General features: G+C 49.9%; 2 protein-coding genes across 2 annotated transcripts in view; one reads left to right on the top strand and one right to left on the bottom strand.

Annotated features, from left to right (window-relative positions):
* Nucleotides 1-20575, top strand: part of LOC126527971 (uncharacterized) — a 245051-nt gene that overhangs the window by 98069 nt on the left and 126407 nt on the right. The window lies entirely within an intron of this gene.
* Nucleotides 6733-7902, bottom strand: LOC140213318 (uncharacterized). Its single transcript, XM_072284532.1, has one exon. It carries the CDS (start codon nucleotides 7900-7902, stop codon nucleotides 6733-6735), a length of 1170 nt encoding a protein of 389 aa, XP_072140633.1.

Raw genomic sequence — 20575 nt, 5'->3', positions numbered from 1 at the left:
TCTCCCACGCAGGACCGACAAGGGAGTACCTGGTGGCCACTGAGGGAGCCTGCTGGACAGCCTATTGCTGGTCTTGTAGGAGTGGGCTTCGTAGGGTCTTCTCCCATTTGTCGGAGGTACAGTCGGGCGGAGCATTTCTGCACTCCCAGAGCACGTGTGCGAGTATTAGCGGTGACATGTAGTCACTCTCAGTGGGCTCAATAACTCCCAATTCTAGCATCCGCTGTATCTCTGTCTCCATAATTTCTCTCTGTCTTGGAGACACCCTGTAAGGCTTTGATCTTACGGGTTCGGTTGATGTCAGCTCTATTTCATGCGTTATTAGTTCGGTTCTACCTGGCAGATCGCTGAATCTGTCGAGATATTGCCCTAACACCCCTTTTAGCTCATTTGGCTGCTCGGGTCTAAGAGCGTGCGAGCTTACCGAATGTTTTACTACTTCTTCTAGACCGATCTCAGAGTTGGAGGTCGCCCTATACACCTTAAACTTGGTACTAGTGCCATCCTGCTCTTTGATAGTATAGTTAACGACTCCGCTCCGCTCTATATACGCCTTCATCAAATTGCAATGATATATCCTCACCTCCTTCCTGCGACCGGAAATTTTCAGACCATAATTAGTATCTGAAAGTTTGTGCAACACTTTAATGGGCCTGTCCCAGTGAACTTCAAGCTTGTTCTTTCTCGAAGGTTTGAGGATCATTACCTGGTCTTCCCCAGGTAGCACACAAAGTCTTGAAAACGTCGTATTAAGGGATTCAACGTCTGAAACGGATTTTTGACCAAAATCGACGCATCAAAGACGTTCCAAAAACATAGCTTAAAAACGAGGGGTGAACACGTTTTGACAACGTTGGAAGCCAGACAGCTTAAAAACGAGGGGTGAATACGTTTTGCAAACGACTCAAAACGCCACCGCCACGCCACGACGCGTCAGCCTCTTTAGCGGCTTCTACAATATTCAACAACCCATCAACGCGATCCAACCTTGCGCAAGGTGGCGATACCGTCGTCAAATCATGTGACCAAGGTGGCCACGTGATTCGTGATGCCGGGCAGCCGGGCGAGCCGGGCATAGTCGCGTCGTCATGGCGGTCATGGCGTCGTCGCGTCACCGCACTCCCATTGCGCTGTGGTGTGTTTGCGGCTGTTCTGAACGTGCTGCCGCTGCCCTTTGCTATGTAAGTGTTGCAGTGTTTTGCTGTCAAGAAAACGATATTCTGTGATCAGTTTGGGCTGTGCGATATGTTTGAGCCGGGCATAATAGCGTTATCGCACTTGCATTGCGCTGTGGTATGATAGCGGCTGTTCTGAATGTGCTGCCGCTGCCCTTTGTCATGTAAGTGTTGCAGGGTTTTGCCGTCAAGAAAACGACGTTCTGTGATTAGTTTGGGTTGTGCGATCTGTTTGTGTAGTTTAATTTGGAAATCAGTAGTGTTTTCAATTGGAGGGCGCGGAGTGGAGGGCACTAATCAGCTCTTCAAGTTCATTGTCATGTTATGTGAGGCACCTTTTCACTGACGCTGTAATTAAGGCGTTAAGGGCAGTATAAGGACGAAAGTTAGAGGGACGAAATCGTGCCTGTGTGTCCCTAGCGTCGGGGTCGACCGCTATGCGTGATCCTAACAAGAAGGCATTTTGCAGAATGCGAAGAAAGGCGGCAAAATTTCTGTTTGTGCGCACTTTGCCGATCTCCGCAATAGAGTCGTCATCTTGGTATTTTAGTCTCCCGCTTAGCAAGAGTGTTGCAGACAAGGGAACTGGTTCAAACAGGCTTTTTTTTTATGATTCAGTACTAGTGCGCTATCCCAAAAGGTGAGGTCAAGTGCTCGCCCTATTTTCTTCCCTCGCGCTACAGCGCACTGACAGAATTTTGCGTGCACCATACCGTGCTTTTATCGTTTGCGCTTCAGGTTCTCGATTGTGTTTTCGCCCCCTTTACCCACGTGATGGGTATTTCATGGTATTACCGGGTACCACATGTGTCCGTATATTGTGTCCAATATATGAAACGGCCAAATTCGATTTTATTTGACGCCTCAAATGGTAGTAATGTATTGAGTCCCTTGTAGCTTTGTGCTTGTTATCAATTTTACTATTTGGCGAATGGATACAGTATGTACGCTGCATAACTCGCTTGTGGATACTGCATACGTGAGTCGAGTATGCCCTTGTATGCTTTAGGTAGTACGATTGTTTGCAGTTTGGGACATGTGTCGGAATGTACGCTGTGCGCCCTTCGCGCTTTACGGCGGCCTGCCGAGTTCGTGCGGGTGCCATGTGTGCGCATGGAGTTCGCAAAGCGCTCTCGCAGTTTTTTTTTATACATACATATACATGTGTTCTGTTCGCGCGCTTCGCACAACAGGGCATCTCGCAGTTCTTTGTCCTTGTGCAACACATTTTCCTAGCGTACGTCTGTGCATTATTTGGTACCGGTTTCACACGGGGCTCTTTTAGCCGCTATCCATTCCGTTACAAATCGAATTTCTCGGTCGTGATTGGCTCCTCTGCGCAAGCTACGAGAGTGAGTCAGTCGCATCGATAATTTCGATCCGGATCGGGCTTGGTTCCACACAGGGTTTCGATCGCGATCGAGCGCGATCAAATTTCTCAATCACGATCGGTTCTATGCAGATACCGCAGTACAGGCAATCGTGATCACAAAATCCGATCCCGATCGGGCTCGATCGCGATTGAAACTGCTCCGGTATGACGCCCGTATAAAATTTCGAGCACTCATCTGTTGCGTGGGGCATGACGATCCACGAGCACCGCGCTATGTGCTTGTTCTTGTGGCGCTTGTGTTTCGCCTGCCCCCAAAGCGCAGTTCGAGCCTCAACGCAGGCGATCAGCGCTTAGTTGTTGATCGTCTCCATAGCCTCTGTGTTCTATAGCGACACGAAACCAGCAACTACTCCTGACGTATCCGTACAATTCTGAAACGTCAACAACCTTTCCGAGCCGCCGGAAGTGTACATGCGGCTCACGTGGCGTCGGCGCACAAGCTTCCACTTCCGTCGCGTACGCTCAAAATGACGCCCAAGGTCAAGACCTCCTTGACGCGAGCGATTCCTGCGCATCTGCCCTTTCTAGACGCGTAGGACAGGCGCACACGGCCTCGCAGATGCGTGACGCGTAGCCAGGCGCGCACGATTAACCGCGTGTGGTTGGGGCTTAAGGCGCAAAAGAGAGATAACGGCTTATAATGAACAGAATGTCATTAGCGCACCTGGCGCCGTCTGCAGTACTTTGCTTGCGTGTCGCCGCAGCGCGTTCGTTTGCACTGGCCGGATCTTGTTTCGCAACATCGATAATGACACAGAGCTGCGTGAAGATGAGCAAGTGGCACTATGCTTACGCATATATAGACAACTCCCAGAGGTGTTCCTGCGTTAATTTTTTTGTTGTTGTTTAGAGCGCGGCTCCTAACCGCGCGAACGCGCTCGTGCCACGGCTCGCGCGTTCGTCGTTGTCTTCTTCCACAGCTGGCTCCGATGACGCTCATCGTGCCAGCGTTCCCACACCTCCTTTCCCTCGGCCAAACCGCTGATGACACTGGCACGGGAAGTTAACGTCGTAAGCGCAGCGCATAAGAAGGTACAGACACTCCGCGCACTTTGTCCACGTCGCAGATCACTGGCAAGATACGGTGGCGGCGCGGCCGCGCCGTATACACAGCAATAACAGTGCCGTAACGATGACCATGACCGGCCGTCACATCTTGCGCGAGCTCAGCTACTTCCCTCCGAACACCCAGGATCCACCGGAGTTCACGCCGGTTCCCCGCGAGCTCCACGACCTGATCACGGTCGCACCCATTCCGCGAAACGTATACATCCGGAACACAATCGAGGCAGGTGCCTAGCCCGGGCGACCGCATTCCTCAAACGCATAAACAAGAAAGCGGACGACGTCGCTTTCGTGGACGCCGCCGCCTACCGATGCAACCGAGCCTTCGCCGTGGTAGCGGTCCTGTCCTCGCAGCGAACCCGAAACGCCGCCACGGTACTCACACGCGACCCCATGGTGGCGGAGCAAGTGGCCATAGCCCTGTCAATGATCGACGACACGCGAAAGACAATATTCAGCGACTCGAGGCCGGCTATCAAAGCGTTCGAAAGAAGGGTCGTCTCCGAGCAAGCGTTATGCGTCCTCCGCGGCGCTGATCCGAACACCCTCAAACACCACACCGTCATCTGGTTTCCGCCCACCTGGGTCGGATCCCAGCGCCCCGCCCATCATCAACGAGACAGTCCACGTCGCTGCGCGCGCGCTTACCGACCGTGCCGTCACCCCCGGGCAACCGCGTCTTGACGAGTTGGAGGCGAACCGGGACGCCCCAGTAACGTACAATGAAATCACCAAACAGTTTTACTTGGGACGACGTCTATTTCCGCCCCCTTACCCTAAACAAAACATTCCACAGGCGCTAACGCTACGCTTGTTACAAACACATACCTATCCCAACCCCGCCACCTTGCACGCCATCTTCCCGCACATTGTTAGGAATGGCCTGCCGAGGTGGCAACATGCAAGTTTTCTCAGCCAGCTGCGAGCGTTGCGAGCTTCCCCGAAAAGAACCATGGAAGCCTATCATAATTGCTCCTGTGACTCATTTCGTAGGGACCTCGAGGTGCCGTTTCAAAACCCCCTCGGCGCCGTTGTGACCAGCGTGATCGGCAGACCAACTATTGTTGCCGAACCCGCCACGGCCGACATGGTCTCTCTGCAGCAAGAAGAGCTTCCCTCACAAAAGGGTGCTTTGCGGTACGTGGGCCCCAGGATTCGTCACAGTCTGCTGACACACGTGGCGACTACAGGAGGCAAGACAATGGACAACCAGCGGCCACGCTGCGGGGGTCAGCTCGGGGAATATGACACGCCTTTCAAGACGTAAGCCCTGAGTTCTGCGGCGCCCGTCTCATCTCGGAGGGGGCAGCGAAACCTCTGCGGAATGTGTGTGTGTAAACCGCCTCCCCCATTTTCTCAAAGGAGGGCCGGCTACGAGGACTTTCTACGCTGACTGGTCGAACGTTTCCCTCACCTAGGGATCTAGGGAACATGTAGTGTTTATAAGCAGCTGTTTGTCGCTGCTAGTGTGTGCTCGTCATCGTGCTCTGTGCTCGTGCTCGAGAAGCAGTGTGTTTGGAGCTTCGTGCTCGTATGCTGTATGCTTCGTCTTGCGCGCTCCGTTTGGGAGCCACTCTAGACTGTCGAATGTCTCGGTTGTTATAATGTAAAATATGTAAATACATCCTGTACGCCTAGTCCTGTCCCCCCAAGTTCCTCCCTACGACCTACAACCCTTACAGCTGGTGGCAGCGGCGAGATCGTCTGACAACTCCTACAACGTCTACCCTGACGATGCGTGCCCCTCGTGCGGGGTCACGGCGGCCCTCGCAGACGTGCTCTGGGAGTGCAGAAACGCTCTGCCCAACTCTACCTCCGACAAGTTGGAGAAGACTCTACGAAGCCTGCTCCTACAAGACCAGCAATAGGCTGTCCAGCAGGCTCCCGGAGTGGCCGCCAGGTACTCTATTGTCGGTTCTGCGTGGGAGACGCCCACTGCGCGCTGACGTGCGTCCTGCAGGAGCTTTAATAAAGTTTGTCCAACCCAATCCCCCTATTTTTTTTTCGAGTACAACTGCCGACTCCGGGTTATTACGCTTCATTTTCAGTTTTCTTTTTCTCCGACTTATAAAAAATTCGCATTAAACGAGAGTTGTTCGTGAAGTCGTGGTGAAACCTGGCCGTCGGAGTTGAGTTTGCCGCCAGCCGAAGGGTGTGGCTCATCAAAGAATTGTTGTGCGTGTCGTCGCTTGTATCCACGGCTTCGTATCCTTGTCCTTGTTGTTGTTTGTGCTGCTGAACGACGGGGGTGGTTGCAGTAGCTTTGTTCTTGGTATGGTTCCGCGCTTGGCAAACTTCTCTACGATTTGCTAATGTGGCCGCCGTTTGCTCCAGTGTTTAAGCAGGCGACTTTGCCGTTGCTTGAGTTTTCGTAGCCTGCCATGTAACTGTATCTACTGGATGATTCGATTCGTTGCAATAGAGCTGGAGCGCCATCCATGGCAAGACTCGGCGGCCAAGCGCCGGCGAAACAGTGGTAAAATCCTCGCCTAGTCACGTGGTACCGCAGCAGCGAGGGTCCGAGCAAGCGCAGCTGCGACGCCTCTCCGCAGCGGATCACATGGCATGACGTCACATCTGCCACACTTCCGCTACAGTGACTCGAGATCATTGCGACACGATCATATTTAATGACCTTGGGAGACTGCGTAGGAGAACTTTCGCTCTAAAAAGAAAAACGCCATATTGCGCAAATCACCCCAGAAACAATAAATGAACGGCCGCAGCAGCTACCTCCGATCTATAAACCCATTGACTAAATTGCTGTGAGTTTCCTGCATGTGCACAGTACCCTGATAACAGGAACCAACATGTGATGAAACAATCACTGCTCTCAAGGGATTTATTGATATGAAACGAACCGGCAATGTCAACTATAACAGACGCAGTACCTTCAACAATCTATTCATACAAACAATGCATTAGAAAAGAAAGCTTTTTTCAGTCACCAATCTCAACGTTCACGTCAGAAGCCCGCAACCGTCCGAGGCGAACTCCACATTCTCCGCGAGATATGGCGTGGTATGGCTTCTGTGTATCTGTGAACTTCATTCAGTGGAAAAATGGGCAAGAAGACGCGGAAAACGTTACTCCGCTTGGTCAGCTGAATTCTACGTTGACGTAGAGTGCATCTTTTACAACAAAGCCTTCGAGTTCAAGGACCCTCCAGTTCACCTTTTCTGTCATTATTCCCACATGCGTAAAATTAATGCGCGGTTTCTTCATAACGTCATAAGCGTTCATGCGTGACGTGACCTTGATGTCTTTGGTTTCATCTATGGGGTGTGCGATTATCAACGTCACCTTTTTCGAGAAGGGCCACTCGAGGCAGTCGTTCCACTCCCCGTCGCTGAGGAACAGAATGAACGCCACATTCACCTCTTGATCTTCCGACAACAAAAAATTGCATTGTAACTTGAAGGCATAACCACCAAGCGTGTAGACTTCACTTAATAGGAAATGATGCTTTCTGTCTTGCTTGAGTAAGCCGCGGGCAGCGTACACATTAGCGAATTTCAATGTAGTAATGAACGCGCCGGGCTTTGACGCCGCACGGAAAGGTCCCGGTGTCAGCGACTTCTTCATCGATGATTGCACCGAAACGCCTTCTCGGTCGACGCCACTCGCCTTTTCCAGGAACGCAGACAATGCACGGTCGAGGCTGGCGAGTCTTTCAACTAATCCGTTCGCGCCGCTTACAAGATCGTCGCCTCCGTCGCGCTCGCCCAACGTACGCTGGCGCAGGCTTTCCAGTTCTTCCTTAATGCTTCGCACATCTTCGACGGCCGTTCCCACTAGCGTGTTGCACGCGGACTGGAGCGAGGCGTTTCCGTCGGAGCACTGTCTGTAGTGATCCACCGCCGCTTCACACACGACGCTCCGGTGGCACTTGGCGCACTTAACGTCGAAGCTTCGGCAATGACGCAAGTGTTCTCTCAGTTCGGACAGTTTCCCGTAGAAGTTAGCGCACTTCGTACCGCCTACGATGCAGTGGACGCGCAGCTTCTCCAGGTCGCACAGCTCGAAGCGAAGCCGCAGAAGTTTGCCTTTCGAGAATGCTGTTCCGTCGAAGGGGCACTCCATTCTTTCGAACACTTGGCCTTGGCATTCCTCGCACAAAACGTGACCGCAGGGTAACAGTTCCGAGCTGGAAGGCAATCGGCTGCAGATGCTGCAGACACGACTGGGCGGCACGGGCTCCGTGAAGGCGATGCGTCGCTGGTCGAGAAAGTCGTTGAAACCTGTAAGTGTGTACTCCCAAGACGCCATTGTCGTGCTCGGTACGGTGCGGCGCAAACGACAGCAGGGCTATCAACCGAACGAACGGGACACAAAGGGTGAGACCGAGACGCGAGCGCTGCGACCAGTCGAGGGAAACTCCCCGGTTTCGGTGGCAGAGGTAATTTTCGCCATCTCTGTATTCGGCGAAGCCGAAAATGCGTCTCCCTTGCATGGCCTCCTAGATCGTCGCGCGCACACGCGCCGATCCAATAGGTCGAGCACCCCCCCCCCCCCCCCCCAAAACTCCTCTCCAATCAATCTCCCTGGTTACCCCCTCGCAATGGACGACCTCGCGAGACGCGCACCGAACCCGAGCACCCCAATCACTCAACGGCTCATCTCGTTTGACACCGCACCGCTACGACTCCCAGACGGCCGAGTTGCGTGGGGACACCCGACACGCTATCTCCCGGAGGGCGGCTTCCTGTGGCGTCGACAAACACCTGCTCTGAGTCAAAAGTGATCAGGACCACATGCTTACTTACTTGCCCGCCGACCGGCGGCATCGGCTCCAAGGAGCCCCCTCTCCCCTCTGCCGCGACTGCGACGTGCTCGATACACCAGAACACCTGGATGTCTGATGTGACCTGAACATCGCCCCCGAGGGCTCCGTGGTCGCTGCGCATGCGTTAGCTGAGAGAAGGTGAGAAAGGACAACAAGTTTGCATTACGGGGTGTGACGTCTCAAGGATGTTTGTTTTTGCTTTTTTTGAAATAACTACTTTCGAAATCGGACGGCATGGCTCGCGTCTCGTTCGCGCGCGCACCCTATGCATGGTGTGGCTCGCTTTTTGATTTGGGCGAATGCTTCGAAGCTTTAAGGTGCGGACACTGCGCTGGGCCAGGGCTTAATGACATTTGTTGCCCAGCTGCCGTGTTACCGCGACGCATTTGGAGCAAAGGTAAATGTCGTGCGACTACCCGTTCTCTTACCGACACGTAAAAAACCGTTTGCGCATTCGACCTGTGGTCGATGGGATCTCGAAATTCGAAGGAATACGAAACTGTTGTCGCAGGTCCCGCAGTGATCGCAGGATAATTGTTTCGTTCGTGCCTTTAACAATTACTACTGCAATTCCTACGCGTTGCACCGATGTAAAAAAAAAAAAAAGAAGTGGCGACAATTTCTATGCGCCAGCAATGCATGCACTCAACTAGCGTGGATGTCGTCCTGTGATATTTATCGCGTGCTTAAGTGTATTTTTTTCCATCTCTATAGGATGACTACGCTATGCGCCTCTTATTTACCTATACAGCGCATGGCTGCCTTTAAATAAATGTCTTACTGTTTGCAATGACCACGGTAGGGGCGCCAGAGGCTTTCATTCGTTGTAGTGAGATAACGAAAGCGCACTTCCTTCACTTAAAGCTTCTTAGCAGCTCCTTTGTGAGCCGTGCAGTTAAATCATACAATGCGTACGTTGTAAGCGAGCTGGTAAACGAAACCAATTTACTGCTGCTGCTGTCGCTTTTACGGGAACGTTCAAAATTAAACATATATGGGGATTATGAATTGGCTCACCAAGCTTTATATGCATGTCCGTTGCTTTCGTTCATAGATCATGTGCGTAGCTTTGTAACCGTGACCGATATTGTAAAAACAGCCAGAAGGCAGCTGGTGACACAAGTAGTGTGTCTGCTTTATTTGTTGTCTGTGCTGTTTTTAGAATACCAACCAACTCCCTGCACTCGTGCTGTTTACAGCGAAAACTTGTTTTTTTTTCTTGTTGCATAAGGAGCATTTGCTTCTAGTTGTGGCAGTAACGTTGTGTATTGACCTCGGCCCAAATCGTTGACTGTGCAAATTTGTGTAGTTTGTTTCATTGTGCTGCTGTCTTTACAGCTTCTGTGTATTTCGTCTGACTGTACCTTATATTTGTTGTATTTATCGTGACCTGGCCTTTCTCTTCATCGTTAAAGACAAATGGACACAAGTACTGGTCGCTGTTGGCTTGTGTGGTTTGCTCAGCCTGGGGGGGGGGGGGGAGCCTGGTATGTATATCCATATACTAAAAGGGTCTGCTCCTCCGTCTAATGCAGGTACTGGTCACCTATTGGTAGAGTTAATTCGTAGTGGCTTGAGTGATGTATGACACCAGAGAGTTATTGTTCTAGAAAGGTGACAACGTTTGTCCACAAATTTAAGGTATGGAGATGCTTAACCATTTAAGTGTCCTAAGTTGCCACGAAGTATTCCACAAACTTAAAATTTCAGTTGCAAAAGGCATAGCAGAAGAATCCAGAAGATTTGCTGCCAGATGTATTGAGACAATAAATTGTAGAGAAAGCATTATAGTGTGAGCTGCCAATGATTGTCGCCAGCTCTAACCCATTTTTCAATATAGTCACTGTTGCTTCATTGTCTGTTGCCATCACATGCTTGTTATAAGCAAAAAATTGAGCCGCTTGATTCCCCTTTTTTTCTCGCTCATAAGATACAAATGTCTTGACATTGGCGGCCTTGGTGCCTCACAGTAGAAAACGAGTGTTTATTAGCCAGTTGCCTGCTTCTAAGATCATTACTGTGAGTGCTGCTGCCTAGCACTCCCAGAACTATGCGCACATGCGCAGCTATCCAAGAAAATGGGCATTGGGACAACTGCCGCTGAAGCTCACTTGGTAGAGCATTGCAAGCACAAGGCAGAAAATATGGGTTAAGCTTCCTTCGTTGTCCCTTGTGCAAAGCGTTATCATGATCTGTCTCCGGGCTTCTTTGTACGTCCGATCAGTTAGGCTCAATAATAATTAGTGACCTGCCTGATGGTGGGTCATTGATCTGGGTCCTTAGTGCAGCAGCCCGATTCATTACCCATTAGGCTACAGATGCATGCATAACGTGCCAGATTAATCTCACTGGTATTCTCGTAGCAGCTAATTCTTTCAGATGTTATGTGACACAGAGTTTAGGATTCACCCGTTTCGGCTCAGATGCAACATAAAGCAGGTGTTGTGTCTATTTCGGTGAGACGTTGTGCGTGCAGCGTGCAGTTGTTTTGGTTTCTCTGTGTTGACGTATTGTGCTCACTCGGAGCTTCAATGCTGTGCCCATAAAAACAGTTTCAGGTAGGTGCTCAGGGGTAACGGGCAGCTCATTCTCCCTCATTCTCTCATGCATACAGCAGGTAGTGCGTCCAGTTTAGTGCCATGAACCAGTGTGGGGCGTTCCTTGTTCTTATTCTGCTGATCTGTCATGTGCTGTACATAGGGGGAAAGTCCATCGTCTACATCGTGGTTGTTAGTGCCGCGGAATACAGTGCAGTCTCAGTCTCACTGCCTTGAAATGTCGTAGGAGGTGACATCTGGGGGTAAAGTAGCGTCTTGCTGTCCCTTGTCATCAGGCATAGTCAAGGTTCTGCAACCCAAGGATCCTGGAACATTCTGCGGGACCGATGGCGCCGATGTTGAAGAGTGGGTGGCTATGTACGAACGCGTGAGTGGAATCAACAGATGGGACCCTACGGTTATGCTAGTTAACCTGTTGTCCTACCTAAGAGGCACCGCAAAGGTGCAGTACGAAAACCACGAAGAGAAACTAAACAGCTGGGACCAATGCAAAGAGAAGTGGACAGAGTTGTTTGGCACACAGCCGGCCGTAAAATTGCCGCAATACAGGAACTGGCCTCCTGTGGCCAATCCCCCATGGAGTCCTATGTCTCGTACATACAGGACGTGCTGGCACTTTGTCGTAAAGCCGATCACGACATGACAAAAGCTGAGAAGGTCGGGCATGGGCTTAAGGACATTTGCTGACGATGCCTTTAATCTGCTCATGTGCAAAAGCTCCTCTACAGTTCATGCTATCCTTAAAGAGTGCCGATAATTCAAGCAGACCAAAAGCCGATGCGTCTTGCAACCATTTGACAGACTTCCCAATACCGCCGCAACGTCGACGTGTGAAGATCAACCCACACAGCAGCATGCGTCGCCATCAGAGGACGTGGTACGAATCGCTCGACGTGAACTGGATGCGAGTGCGCCTGCATATGTGTTTGCCTATCCCTGATGCTACATTTTCAATCCCCCTCTTACAAGCCATCATACAACAGGAACTTAAAAACATTGGTTTACATTCTGTCTGTGCTGTTGCCAATCTCAATGCTAACAAATGCCCTTCTACTATTATTGCTCCACCGAAACGCTTCCCTCCGTGTTATTGCAACCTGACTGAGTGGAGAAATGGGGACGACCAGCCGATATGTTTCACCTGCCGCCGAATTGGTAATGTCGCATGATACTGTCGCAACTCGTGGCCCTCAACACTTCGCACGCCGACCAATCCGAGCCATTTTGATGAAAATGCCAGCAGTGTTTTGCCCACAAGCGGGTATAACATCGCCAACTCTCCTAGGAACACATGGTACAGTCGCTCACCATCGCCGCCCGGACACCAGTCTCGTTCACCGCAAACATGTCGCCAATCTTCCCGTTGGCCGCAGTCACGTCGCCTTTCGTCCCCTGTGGCGTTTGGCCGCACCCTTTGGTAAAACTAAGGAATACAGCCCTCGGAGTTGGTGCTTAATTGCCTACTACGGCAGCAAATCCTCTGTCTATGCCCACTAGCAGAAGTGTAATTGACGTTAAAATAGACAGCGTACCTGTCCAAGCCCTTGTCGACACTGGTGCCCACGTTTCCGTGATGAGTGCTAGCCTACGTAGACGTTTAAAAAGGTCCTCATCTCAGGAGCTGCCCGAGTGCTTCACATGGCTGACGACGGCATGCTGGTTGTTCTTGGAATGTGTACTGCGCATTTAAGTATAGCCAACCGCCCCACTTCTGTTCTCTTTGCTGTGATCAACATCTGCCCTCATGACCTTATCCTTGGATTGGACTTTTTATCCACTCAATCTGCTCTTATCGACTGCACGACCGGCGTTCTTCATTTAGAACTGCCTCAACTCGCCGATGCTCCGAACTAAGCCCCACCGCACTTGTGCTCGCTTCACGGTGTGTGTCTGTCACCCGAGGTAGTTACTTTCGTCACTTTGACTGCCCAGCCACAGGTTCCTAATGGTGAATATGTGCTTCAGCCCCATCATCGACGTGCTTTTGAACCGGAACATCATTGTTCTGCATACGCTGGTCACGGTTACTAACAACGACGTCGTTTTACCGCTTCTGAATTTCCACCTGTGCCCTGAAGTGATTCCGGCAAGTATGTTCTTGGACACTGTTTCTAGTGGTTCCGAATTCGATATTGTGAGTCTGAATTCCGAGAGTGGTTAATTAGTGCCCATTGCAGCTCCCATTTCTGGTTCCCTAACGAATAACATTGCGGAAATGATTGCATGTGACCTCACCTCTGCACAGGCCACGGACATGCGTCTCCTGCTTGAATCGTACAATGGCATAATTGAATTCGGCGACATGCCTTTAGGCCCAACATCTGTTGTTCACCACCGTATAAACACTAGAGACACAAGTTATATTCATCGGCGTCCCTGTCGAGTCATACAATCAGAAGAGGAGAAAATGCTCTACAAAGGGGTCATCGAGCCATCAGCGAGCCCTTGGGCTTCGCCTGTCGGCCATGTGAAAAAGAAAGATTGTACCTGGCATTCTTGCGTCGGTTATCGCCACTTAAACGAAATCACGCAAAAAGACGTCTATCCATTACCATGCATCGATGACGCGTTGGGCTGCTTGCACAGAGCTAAATACTTATCATCCATCGATATTTGATTCGGCTACTGGCAGATTTCAGTTAATGAAATAGAACGCAAGAAGACGGCCTTCTTCACGCCGGATGTCTTATATCAGTTCGAAGTCATGCCCTTTGGCCTATGCAATGCTCCTGCGAGATACGAAGGTGTGATGGATTCTCTTCTGCGAGGCTACAAAATAGACCACCTGTCTTGTTATCTTGACGATGTTATTGTTTTTTCTCGCGTGTTCGGCAGCCGGCCTCCAACTGAACTTCACGAAGTGTCGATTCGGGTGCCGTCATATTACCGTGCTGGGACAGCTCATTGACGCATCTGCTGTCCAATCAGGTTCGGAAAAAGTTCTTGCCGTACTTTTTTCGCTGTGCCACATTCTGCTTCTGAATTCCGCTGCTTCATCGGCTAGTGTTCTTAGTTTCGCCGTTTCGTCAAAAGCTTTACCAACCTTGCTGGGCCTTTGACAGATCTTCTAAAGAAGAACAGGCCATTCTCATGGGGCCCGGAGCAGTCTCACGCGTTTGCCGCTTTTATCGGGTTTCTGACCACCCCTTCCATACTTGCCCACTTTCATCCATCTTCTACTACCGAAGTCCACACTGGCGGAAGCGGCCATGGCATCGGTGCTGTTCTCGCTCAACAACAGAATGGTACCGAGTGCGTGATAGCTTACACCAGCCGCCTGCTGTCACTTGCCGAGAGAAATTACTCCATCACCGAGCGGTAGTGCTTGGCTTTAGTTTTGGTGGTCACCAAGTTCCGGCCATATTTGTACGGCCACACGTTTTCGATCGTTGCAGAGCACCACGCACTCTGCTGGCTGTCTTCCGTCCGGGACCCGAGAGGATGGCTTGGTCGCTGGGCTTTGCGGCTCCACGACATTTCGTTTGTTGTCAACTATAAGTCTGGACCTCTGCACAAAGACACTGACTGCCTCTCTTATCACCCCGCGGATCCCCCTGATGCTGCTGCGCATGATGTGGTGACCTGCGTGATAGCTTTCACTGACATGACTGACATGCGCGCCGAACAACGCGATGAGTCCTTACAATCCATCATCGCCGGAGTGCAATCTGGCAACACTGATGGCACATGCCGCATGTTCCTGCTGCACAACGGCATCCTCTACCACCGCAATATCAACGCTGACGGCCCTGAGTTGCTCCTTGTCCTTGCTTGTCATCTGCGATCCGTCGCTCTCGAACTACAAGGTGCACCGACAGTGGGGCACCTTGAAGTTTTGTGTACATACGATCACTTACGACGCGGGTTCTTCTGGCCGGGTTCCTACGACTTTGTGCACCGTTATGTAGCAACTTGCGAATTGTGTCAGCGCCGGAAGAAATCTCCCCTGCCACCTGTCGGACGGCTCCATCCAATTGAAGGTCCCTCTGAACCGTTCTTTCGCTTAGGCCTTGACCTGCCTGGCACTTTTCCGACGACGACTAGAGTTCACAAGTCGATTTCCGTCGCTACTGATTACACGCTACTCGATAACAGACGCGTTGCTGACTAGTTGCGCAACAGACGTCACCGATTGTCTCCTCCACGACGTTATTTTCCACCACGGTGCTCCTCGGCAGTTACTTAGGCTGCGGCCGCTCATTCTTGTCTCGAGTTGTCGATGACCTCCTCCGCTCTTGTGCCACTGAGCACAAGCTGTCCACCGCCTACCACGCAGAAACAAAAAATTGTAACAGCGCGAACACATGCATCCACAAAGTAACAAGGACGAGACACAAAAAACCCCACAAACAAACGGTCTTATGGAATGTCTCAAGCGAACAATCACAGAGATGCTGTCGATGTAGGTCTCTAACAATCGCGACGACTGGGACGCCATGCTGGCCTACGTGACATTCGTGTATACTCCTCCCGACATGACACCAAAGGATATTCACCTTTTTATCTTTTGTATGGTCGTCACCCCATATTGCCATTTAAAGGGAAGTTGTAGAGTCTCTCAAATTCTATAAGACGCTGATATACGGATGCGGGAACCTTATAAATCATGCACGTAAAATTTTGCGCGGGATTTTTCACTTAGGAACGACGTAATTGCCCGTTAAAATTGCGCTGTCGCTCCGCCCCCCGTCGAGCGCCGCGCGCTGGTGCTGACGCTGACGATGTGAGCGGAGACCGGAAACCGCAGCGTAGTGACGTCAGCACTGGTGTTCCGCTCCTTCGTAGTCTCCGCGAACGCGCCTGGCCGCGCTCGTTTCTGCGTGCGTGCCGTCAATCTGCCTCGCTCGAGCCTGCATTCCTTTGTTTGTGTGTATGTAGGGTGGCAGTTGACGTGCACAGCATCAACTGAAGTGGTGGGCCGATCACGCCGGCGTTCTGTGCAGACTACGGCTGCACGAACACCAGCGGCCGCGACGATGTTCGGTTACTCCCCGCAAGACAAGAAGCTTGTAGCCATGTGGGAGGCTGCTGTGAATCGAAAGAATTTCAAGCGCTCTAACCACTTTCGTGACGACGATTACTACCAGAGTTTAACAATAAGGCATGCATGAGTGAGAGTACAGCTTTCTGCTAGCAAGCTTTCCAAACGCAGCGCGAGAAGGTCGGGGCAACGAACGCACAAAGGCGGGACTTGTGCGGGCGAATTGAAGGTAACTGGTCTTGGAAAACCTTATGAATACACGAACTCGTCCAAACCTGGATTTTGATTGATTGCTAGCTCCTTCATGTTAGCACGCTGAACGGAAGGTACTTACTTGTTCATCTCCCACCCTTGACGCAGGTTTCGTCGCAAACCGCCGTTAATTTTTTTTTCGCACATGTGTTGTGAAACAGCCAGCATGCAGCTACCATAATGCAGCGCAAGTGTAAAGTTTTCATGTGTTTGGAAGCCGGCGCACGCCAGGACGCTGCGCTCCCCCTCGCGCACAGAGAGCAACCGGCTGACTCACGTAGCGGACGGAATTCGCTGCCTTTACGGCTCCGGTTACAAGTAGCGTTCGGATGGCGCACTGATGAAGGCCACTACACGTGCTACAAGAGCCGGAAAACTTTTCCCGCATGTAAACCGTCTGTGTAGATGGCCGACAGCTTTGGGGCAGCGCACAAATGCCGAAGATCGCATCCCTCCATACGTTCCACGAGGAGGCATGCAAGAACGTAGGAGTGCAGTTGTTTGCCTGGAAACTGACTCACTGGATCGCTGAATAAAGCTTTGCAAAAAGCATGCCCACCAAATAACATTTCTAACACGAGATGCTAACACTTCGCTTTCGTTCGCGTCGAAAGTACTGCTTGCTACCAGCATCTTTTTCTTCTTGGAGAGGCAGGCTATGTATACATGTAGAGAGCTATGCCGAACTACTCAGAGAAACGGAAGCTCTCGAAATTTACCATTACCTTCCCACTAAACCACAGCGGCAAACCACCTTGCACCGTGCTTCATGTGTGGCGTCAGCGGCCGGTCCGGACAAACACCAATGTTGATGTCATGAAGCGCCCGACCAATCACAGGCGGAAACGAGGCGCGCGAGCTGCCCGAGTCTGCTGCTGCACTTTCCGTCGAAATAAAATCTGTTTGCGCTTTCTTTCGCTCAATTTCGATGCGATATTCGAATTCGGAGGGTTGAAAACCATGACGTAGAGCTCTTCACTCATTTTTTCTGGGAAACTCTTCAGCTTCCCTTTAACACCACCCTCCCTCTGTGCCACGTGTTGCAACTGAGTATGCTCGTGAAGTCATCGATCGCGCTCACATAGCACGTCAAGTTGCCTGATCTCATATATTCGCCTCGCAGCATATACAAAAAGAGTGTTATGACCGGTGCCATCGCTATGTTAAGTTCGCGCCAGCTGCTTGGCTGCTCCTTTGGTCACTATGTCGTCTGGTTGGCCTCTCCCAGAAGCTTCTCTCTCGCTACACAGGGCCTTATGCAGTCCTAAGTTAAGTTAACGACGTAAATTACGAGATTTCGATGCTTCAGTTTGATGCATCAAGTGCGACGCCTGTTCACGTCGTGCACGTTTCGCGGCTGAAGCTATACTTCGCTCGCAATTCTTTGCCTACCATAAGCCGAGACTGCGCTTCACCACCCGGGGGTCCTGTTACGGAAGGATGAAAGAAGAGAGAGGAAGAAGACCGCAGCACGCTGGCTGCTGCGGGTTGTTGGTGGTCAGCCATCTGAACTACTCTGACTCATCTTGTATGTATATGGTAAATACAGTCTTTCTATACTCCCAACATCCCCGTAACAATATGCTTCGCCTCCGGCATGTTCATGATCACCGATGGTATATAAAACAGTGATGCAGACCAAGCTTCACAAAGAATTAATGTTCCCTTTCTTCCTTACAGGCTGCTGTGTTTCAACTAAATCTGCTTGTCCTGTGTCCAGTGGCCTTGTCGCTCAATTAGTGCTTGCCCATTTCTGTTACACTGCAACCCACTAATGTTAAAATGTGATACTTCTCCTCTCTTCCCTTGTCCTCGTGTCATTTTGCTCTGCTGCAAACTTTTAGATTTCAACTCTAGAATGATTAATACAAAGATTGATGCTACCATATTATGTGAAGGCTGTCATGACGGCAATAATTTAAGTTGACCTGAAACTAAATGAAAAAAAAACAAATTGGCATGTGTGAGTAGGAGTAACTGTTCCTTGTGACCAAACTGGCTCAATGCTAAACTTGAGGTCTTTGCCTCAAGGAAATTGGTCTTAAAAGTGTCAAACCCTTTTCGTGCTCTCGTGACTGTCTATTAGACAGTCACGGATGTTGCACTAACAGGAGTGCCTTTCGCTTGGGGAACTGTTTTATCACACATATGCTGTACAGCGCCAGTTGTGCTATGAGCAGGCACAACTGCCCATACAAACAATAGCCTGAACTTTAAAATAATTTCATATGTATTTGTGAACTCCCCAAGCCACTTCACAACCGCAAGCTGAATCCGATGTACGCTGCCTCAGGGTCATGAGCTATACCTTGGGGAAGACTAAGAATGCAGCCTGTGACTGAAGATTGAGCATTTTGAGCCCACCATTTCAAAATGCTTTTTATGTGCACTAAGTAGGAGACAGTTTTCCAAGCTTCTGACATGATTTTCAGTGATACTAGAAGCAACACTTATTGAGTTGAGTTATTGAGTTGTATTATACTAAGTTTTCATATTTTCTCTACTCTACTGTGGTCAAGATAACACCACACTGTTTGAAAGGCATTGAGAATAAAAAGCTACTTATTTGACCAAGTATAATGTAGAAATGGGCATTCTGCAGTCTGAAAAGTGAAAACAAGAAAATTATTGTTGCGACATTCAGAACCATTTTAGCTGCTCATAAAATCATTGAAGTGCATGTAAACAGCCTCTATGTTGTGTTTGTTAAAAACATGCTCCATCATGCTGCAATATTATGCACATTAGCTTGCACTGTGCTGCACCGCAATGTGCCTTGGTTATGTGAAAAAGCTAATAGTGCTTTTTTCTTCTTTACTGTTATACACGTCAACCGTGTAGCAAAGCCACTGCAGTTGCAATGTGCTGCACCTCAAAACACTTCAGGTATGTGGGAATGCACACTTGCATCTGCTAGATCTGGGCATTTTTAATGCAAAGAATTCTTTCTTCCTACCAAACACTTTGCATAAGAAATTTTACGTCCTAGCTCATTTCGGCCTGCTGCATTTAAAACAAAAATATGTTACAGTGAGCCCGAACCTGTCTCCCAGGATAACAACCCCACGCTCTAACCATTTGACCACTGTCGTGAACATACTTCTGACTCGCCAATGCATAGCTGGGTGTATGGGATACTGGAACGTGTATTACAGTGCATAATACGTGTCGGAGCATGTGTGCATATACAAGTTGCTTCAAACTGAGAGCACGTCAATCTCTCCCATTCTTCCTTTGAGGCTGGACTTTGAGGTGCTTTGTTAGAATGCACCACCTTTGGGATTCGCTCACATTTCTAAGCCCCCCTCAATGTAGCAGCTAGCACAACATAGACACTGTGCAACATAGTAATACCTTTATGCTGCAATGTTTCTTTATTGGACTGCAAAAAGGAATCATGTAGGTCCAACGTACATGTTAAAATCTATGTGAAGCGGTTAATCAGAATCTATAAAACATTCATAGCTAACGCTTTGTTGCAATTTTCCTTGGCAAGCTAGCAGTAGCAAATGTCACAAGCATGTTATGCAGGGAAGCAAGCTTATCACCTGTAGCTGTTCTCTGTGCAGTGAGGATGAAGATGACATGTGCTTGCTTAGTGAAGAACGTTGACAAGAGGTGTATGCACAGAGACGTATGACACTTATCTTAATACTGTATGTAAGGCTTGTATACTTGTGTCGCAGCGACACATACCCGTTCTACAAGATGAGCCTAGAGAGCCTAGGCACATGCTCATTTGCGCATACCGCATAAGCCAAGTTTTGCACTCACAGCAGCCACCACAAAGTGTTAGGAAACAGGCAAGGAAACCATGCCTTTGCATTCGTGCTCTCCTCAGAAAGCTTGTGTCATATATGCAATCAATAGCCATACACAATCACATTGATCAACACTGCAATGTTTGGCAGAACCCGAACCAACTCTGCTTCGCCATTTACCTGCAGTATGCTCCCTGTAACATAAATACCCACCGTGTTTGGAATCTACATAATTTTGTTTTATTTCTCAGGCATATGTTTAGGCATTTTGTTTTATTTCTCAGCCACATCATGAGAACACGCAAGAGCGGACACACACGGTGGCCACTTGAGCTGGCATTGTGTAGCTTTAACAACGAGCCCAGCTGTACACTGAAGTAAGGCATGTTGTTGGGTTAGTCAGCTCGTAGCTTCAGCAAAATTTTAAACTATGCGAGATAGACAGGACATGAACACAAACATAGATGCATGCACAAAGTGTAGACTTCCGACTGCCTTTATTTGGTGAAGGCAGACAGTTTATAAGGTTCTTCAAAATCGCAAAAAATAGAAGATTCGCCAAGAAATCATGCACGAGGCAGCAACGAAAAGTAGCAAGGCCACC

This window comes from Dermacentor andersoni, chromosome 9 (genome assembly GCF_023375885.2).
Source record: "Dermacentor andersoni chromosome 9, qqDerAnde1_hic_scaffold, whole genome shotgun sequence".
Taxonomy (NCBI): Eukaryota; Metazoa; Arthropoda; class Arachnida; order Ixodida; family Ixodidae; genus Dermacentor; species Dermacentor andersoni.
This window is presented reverse-complemented; position numbering and strand designations above follow the sequence as displayed.

Bases quoted from the DNA above. Each gene is read 5' to 3' on its own strand.
- LOC140213318 (XM_072284532.1), bottom strand. From the start codon at position 7,902: ATGGCGTCTTGGGAGTACACACTTACAGGTTTCAACGACTTTCTCGAC.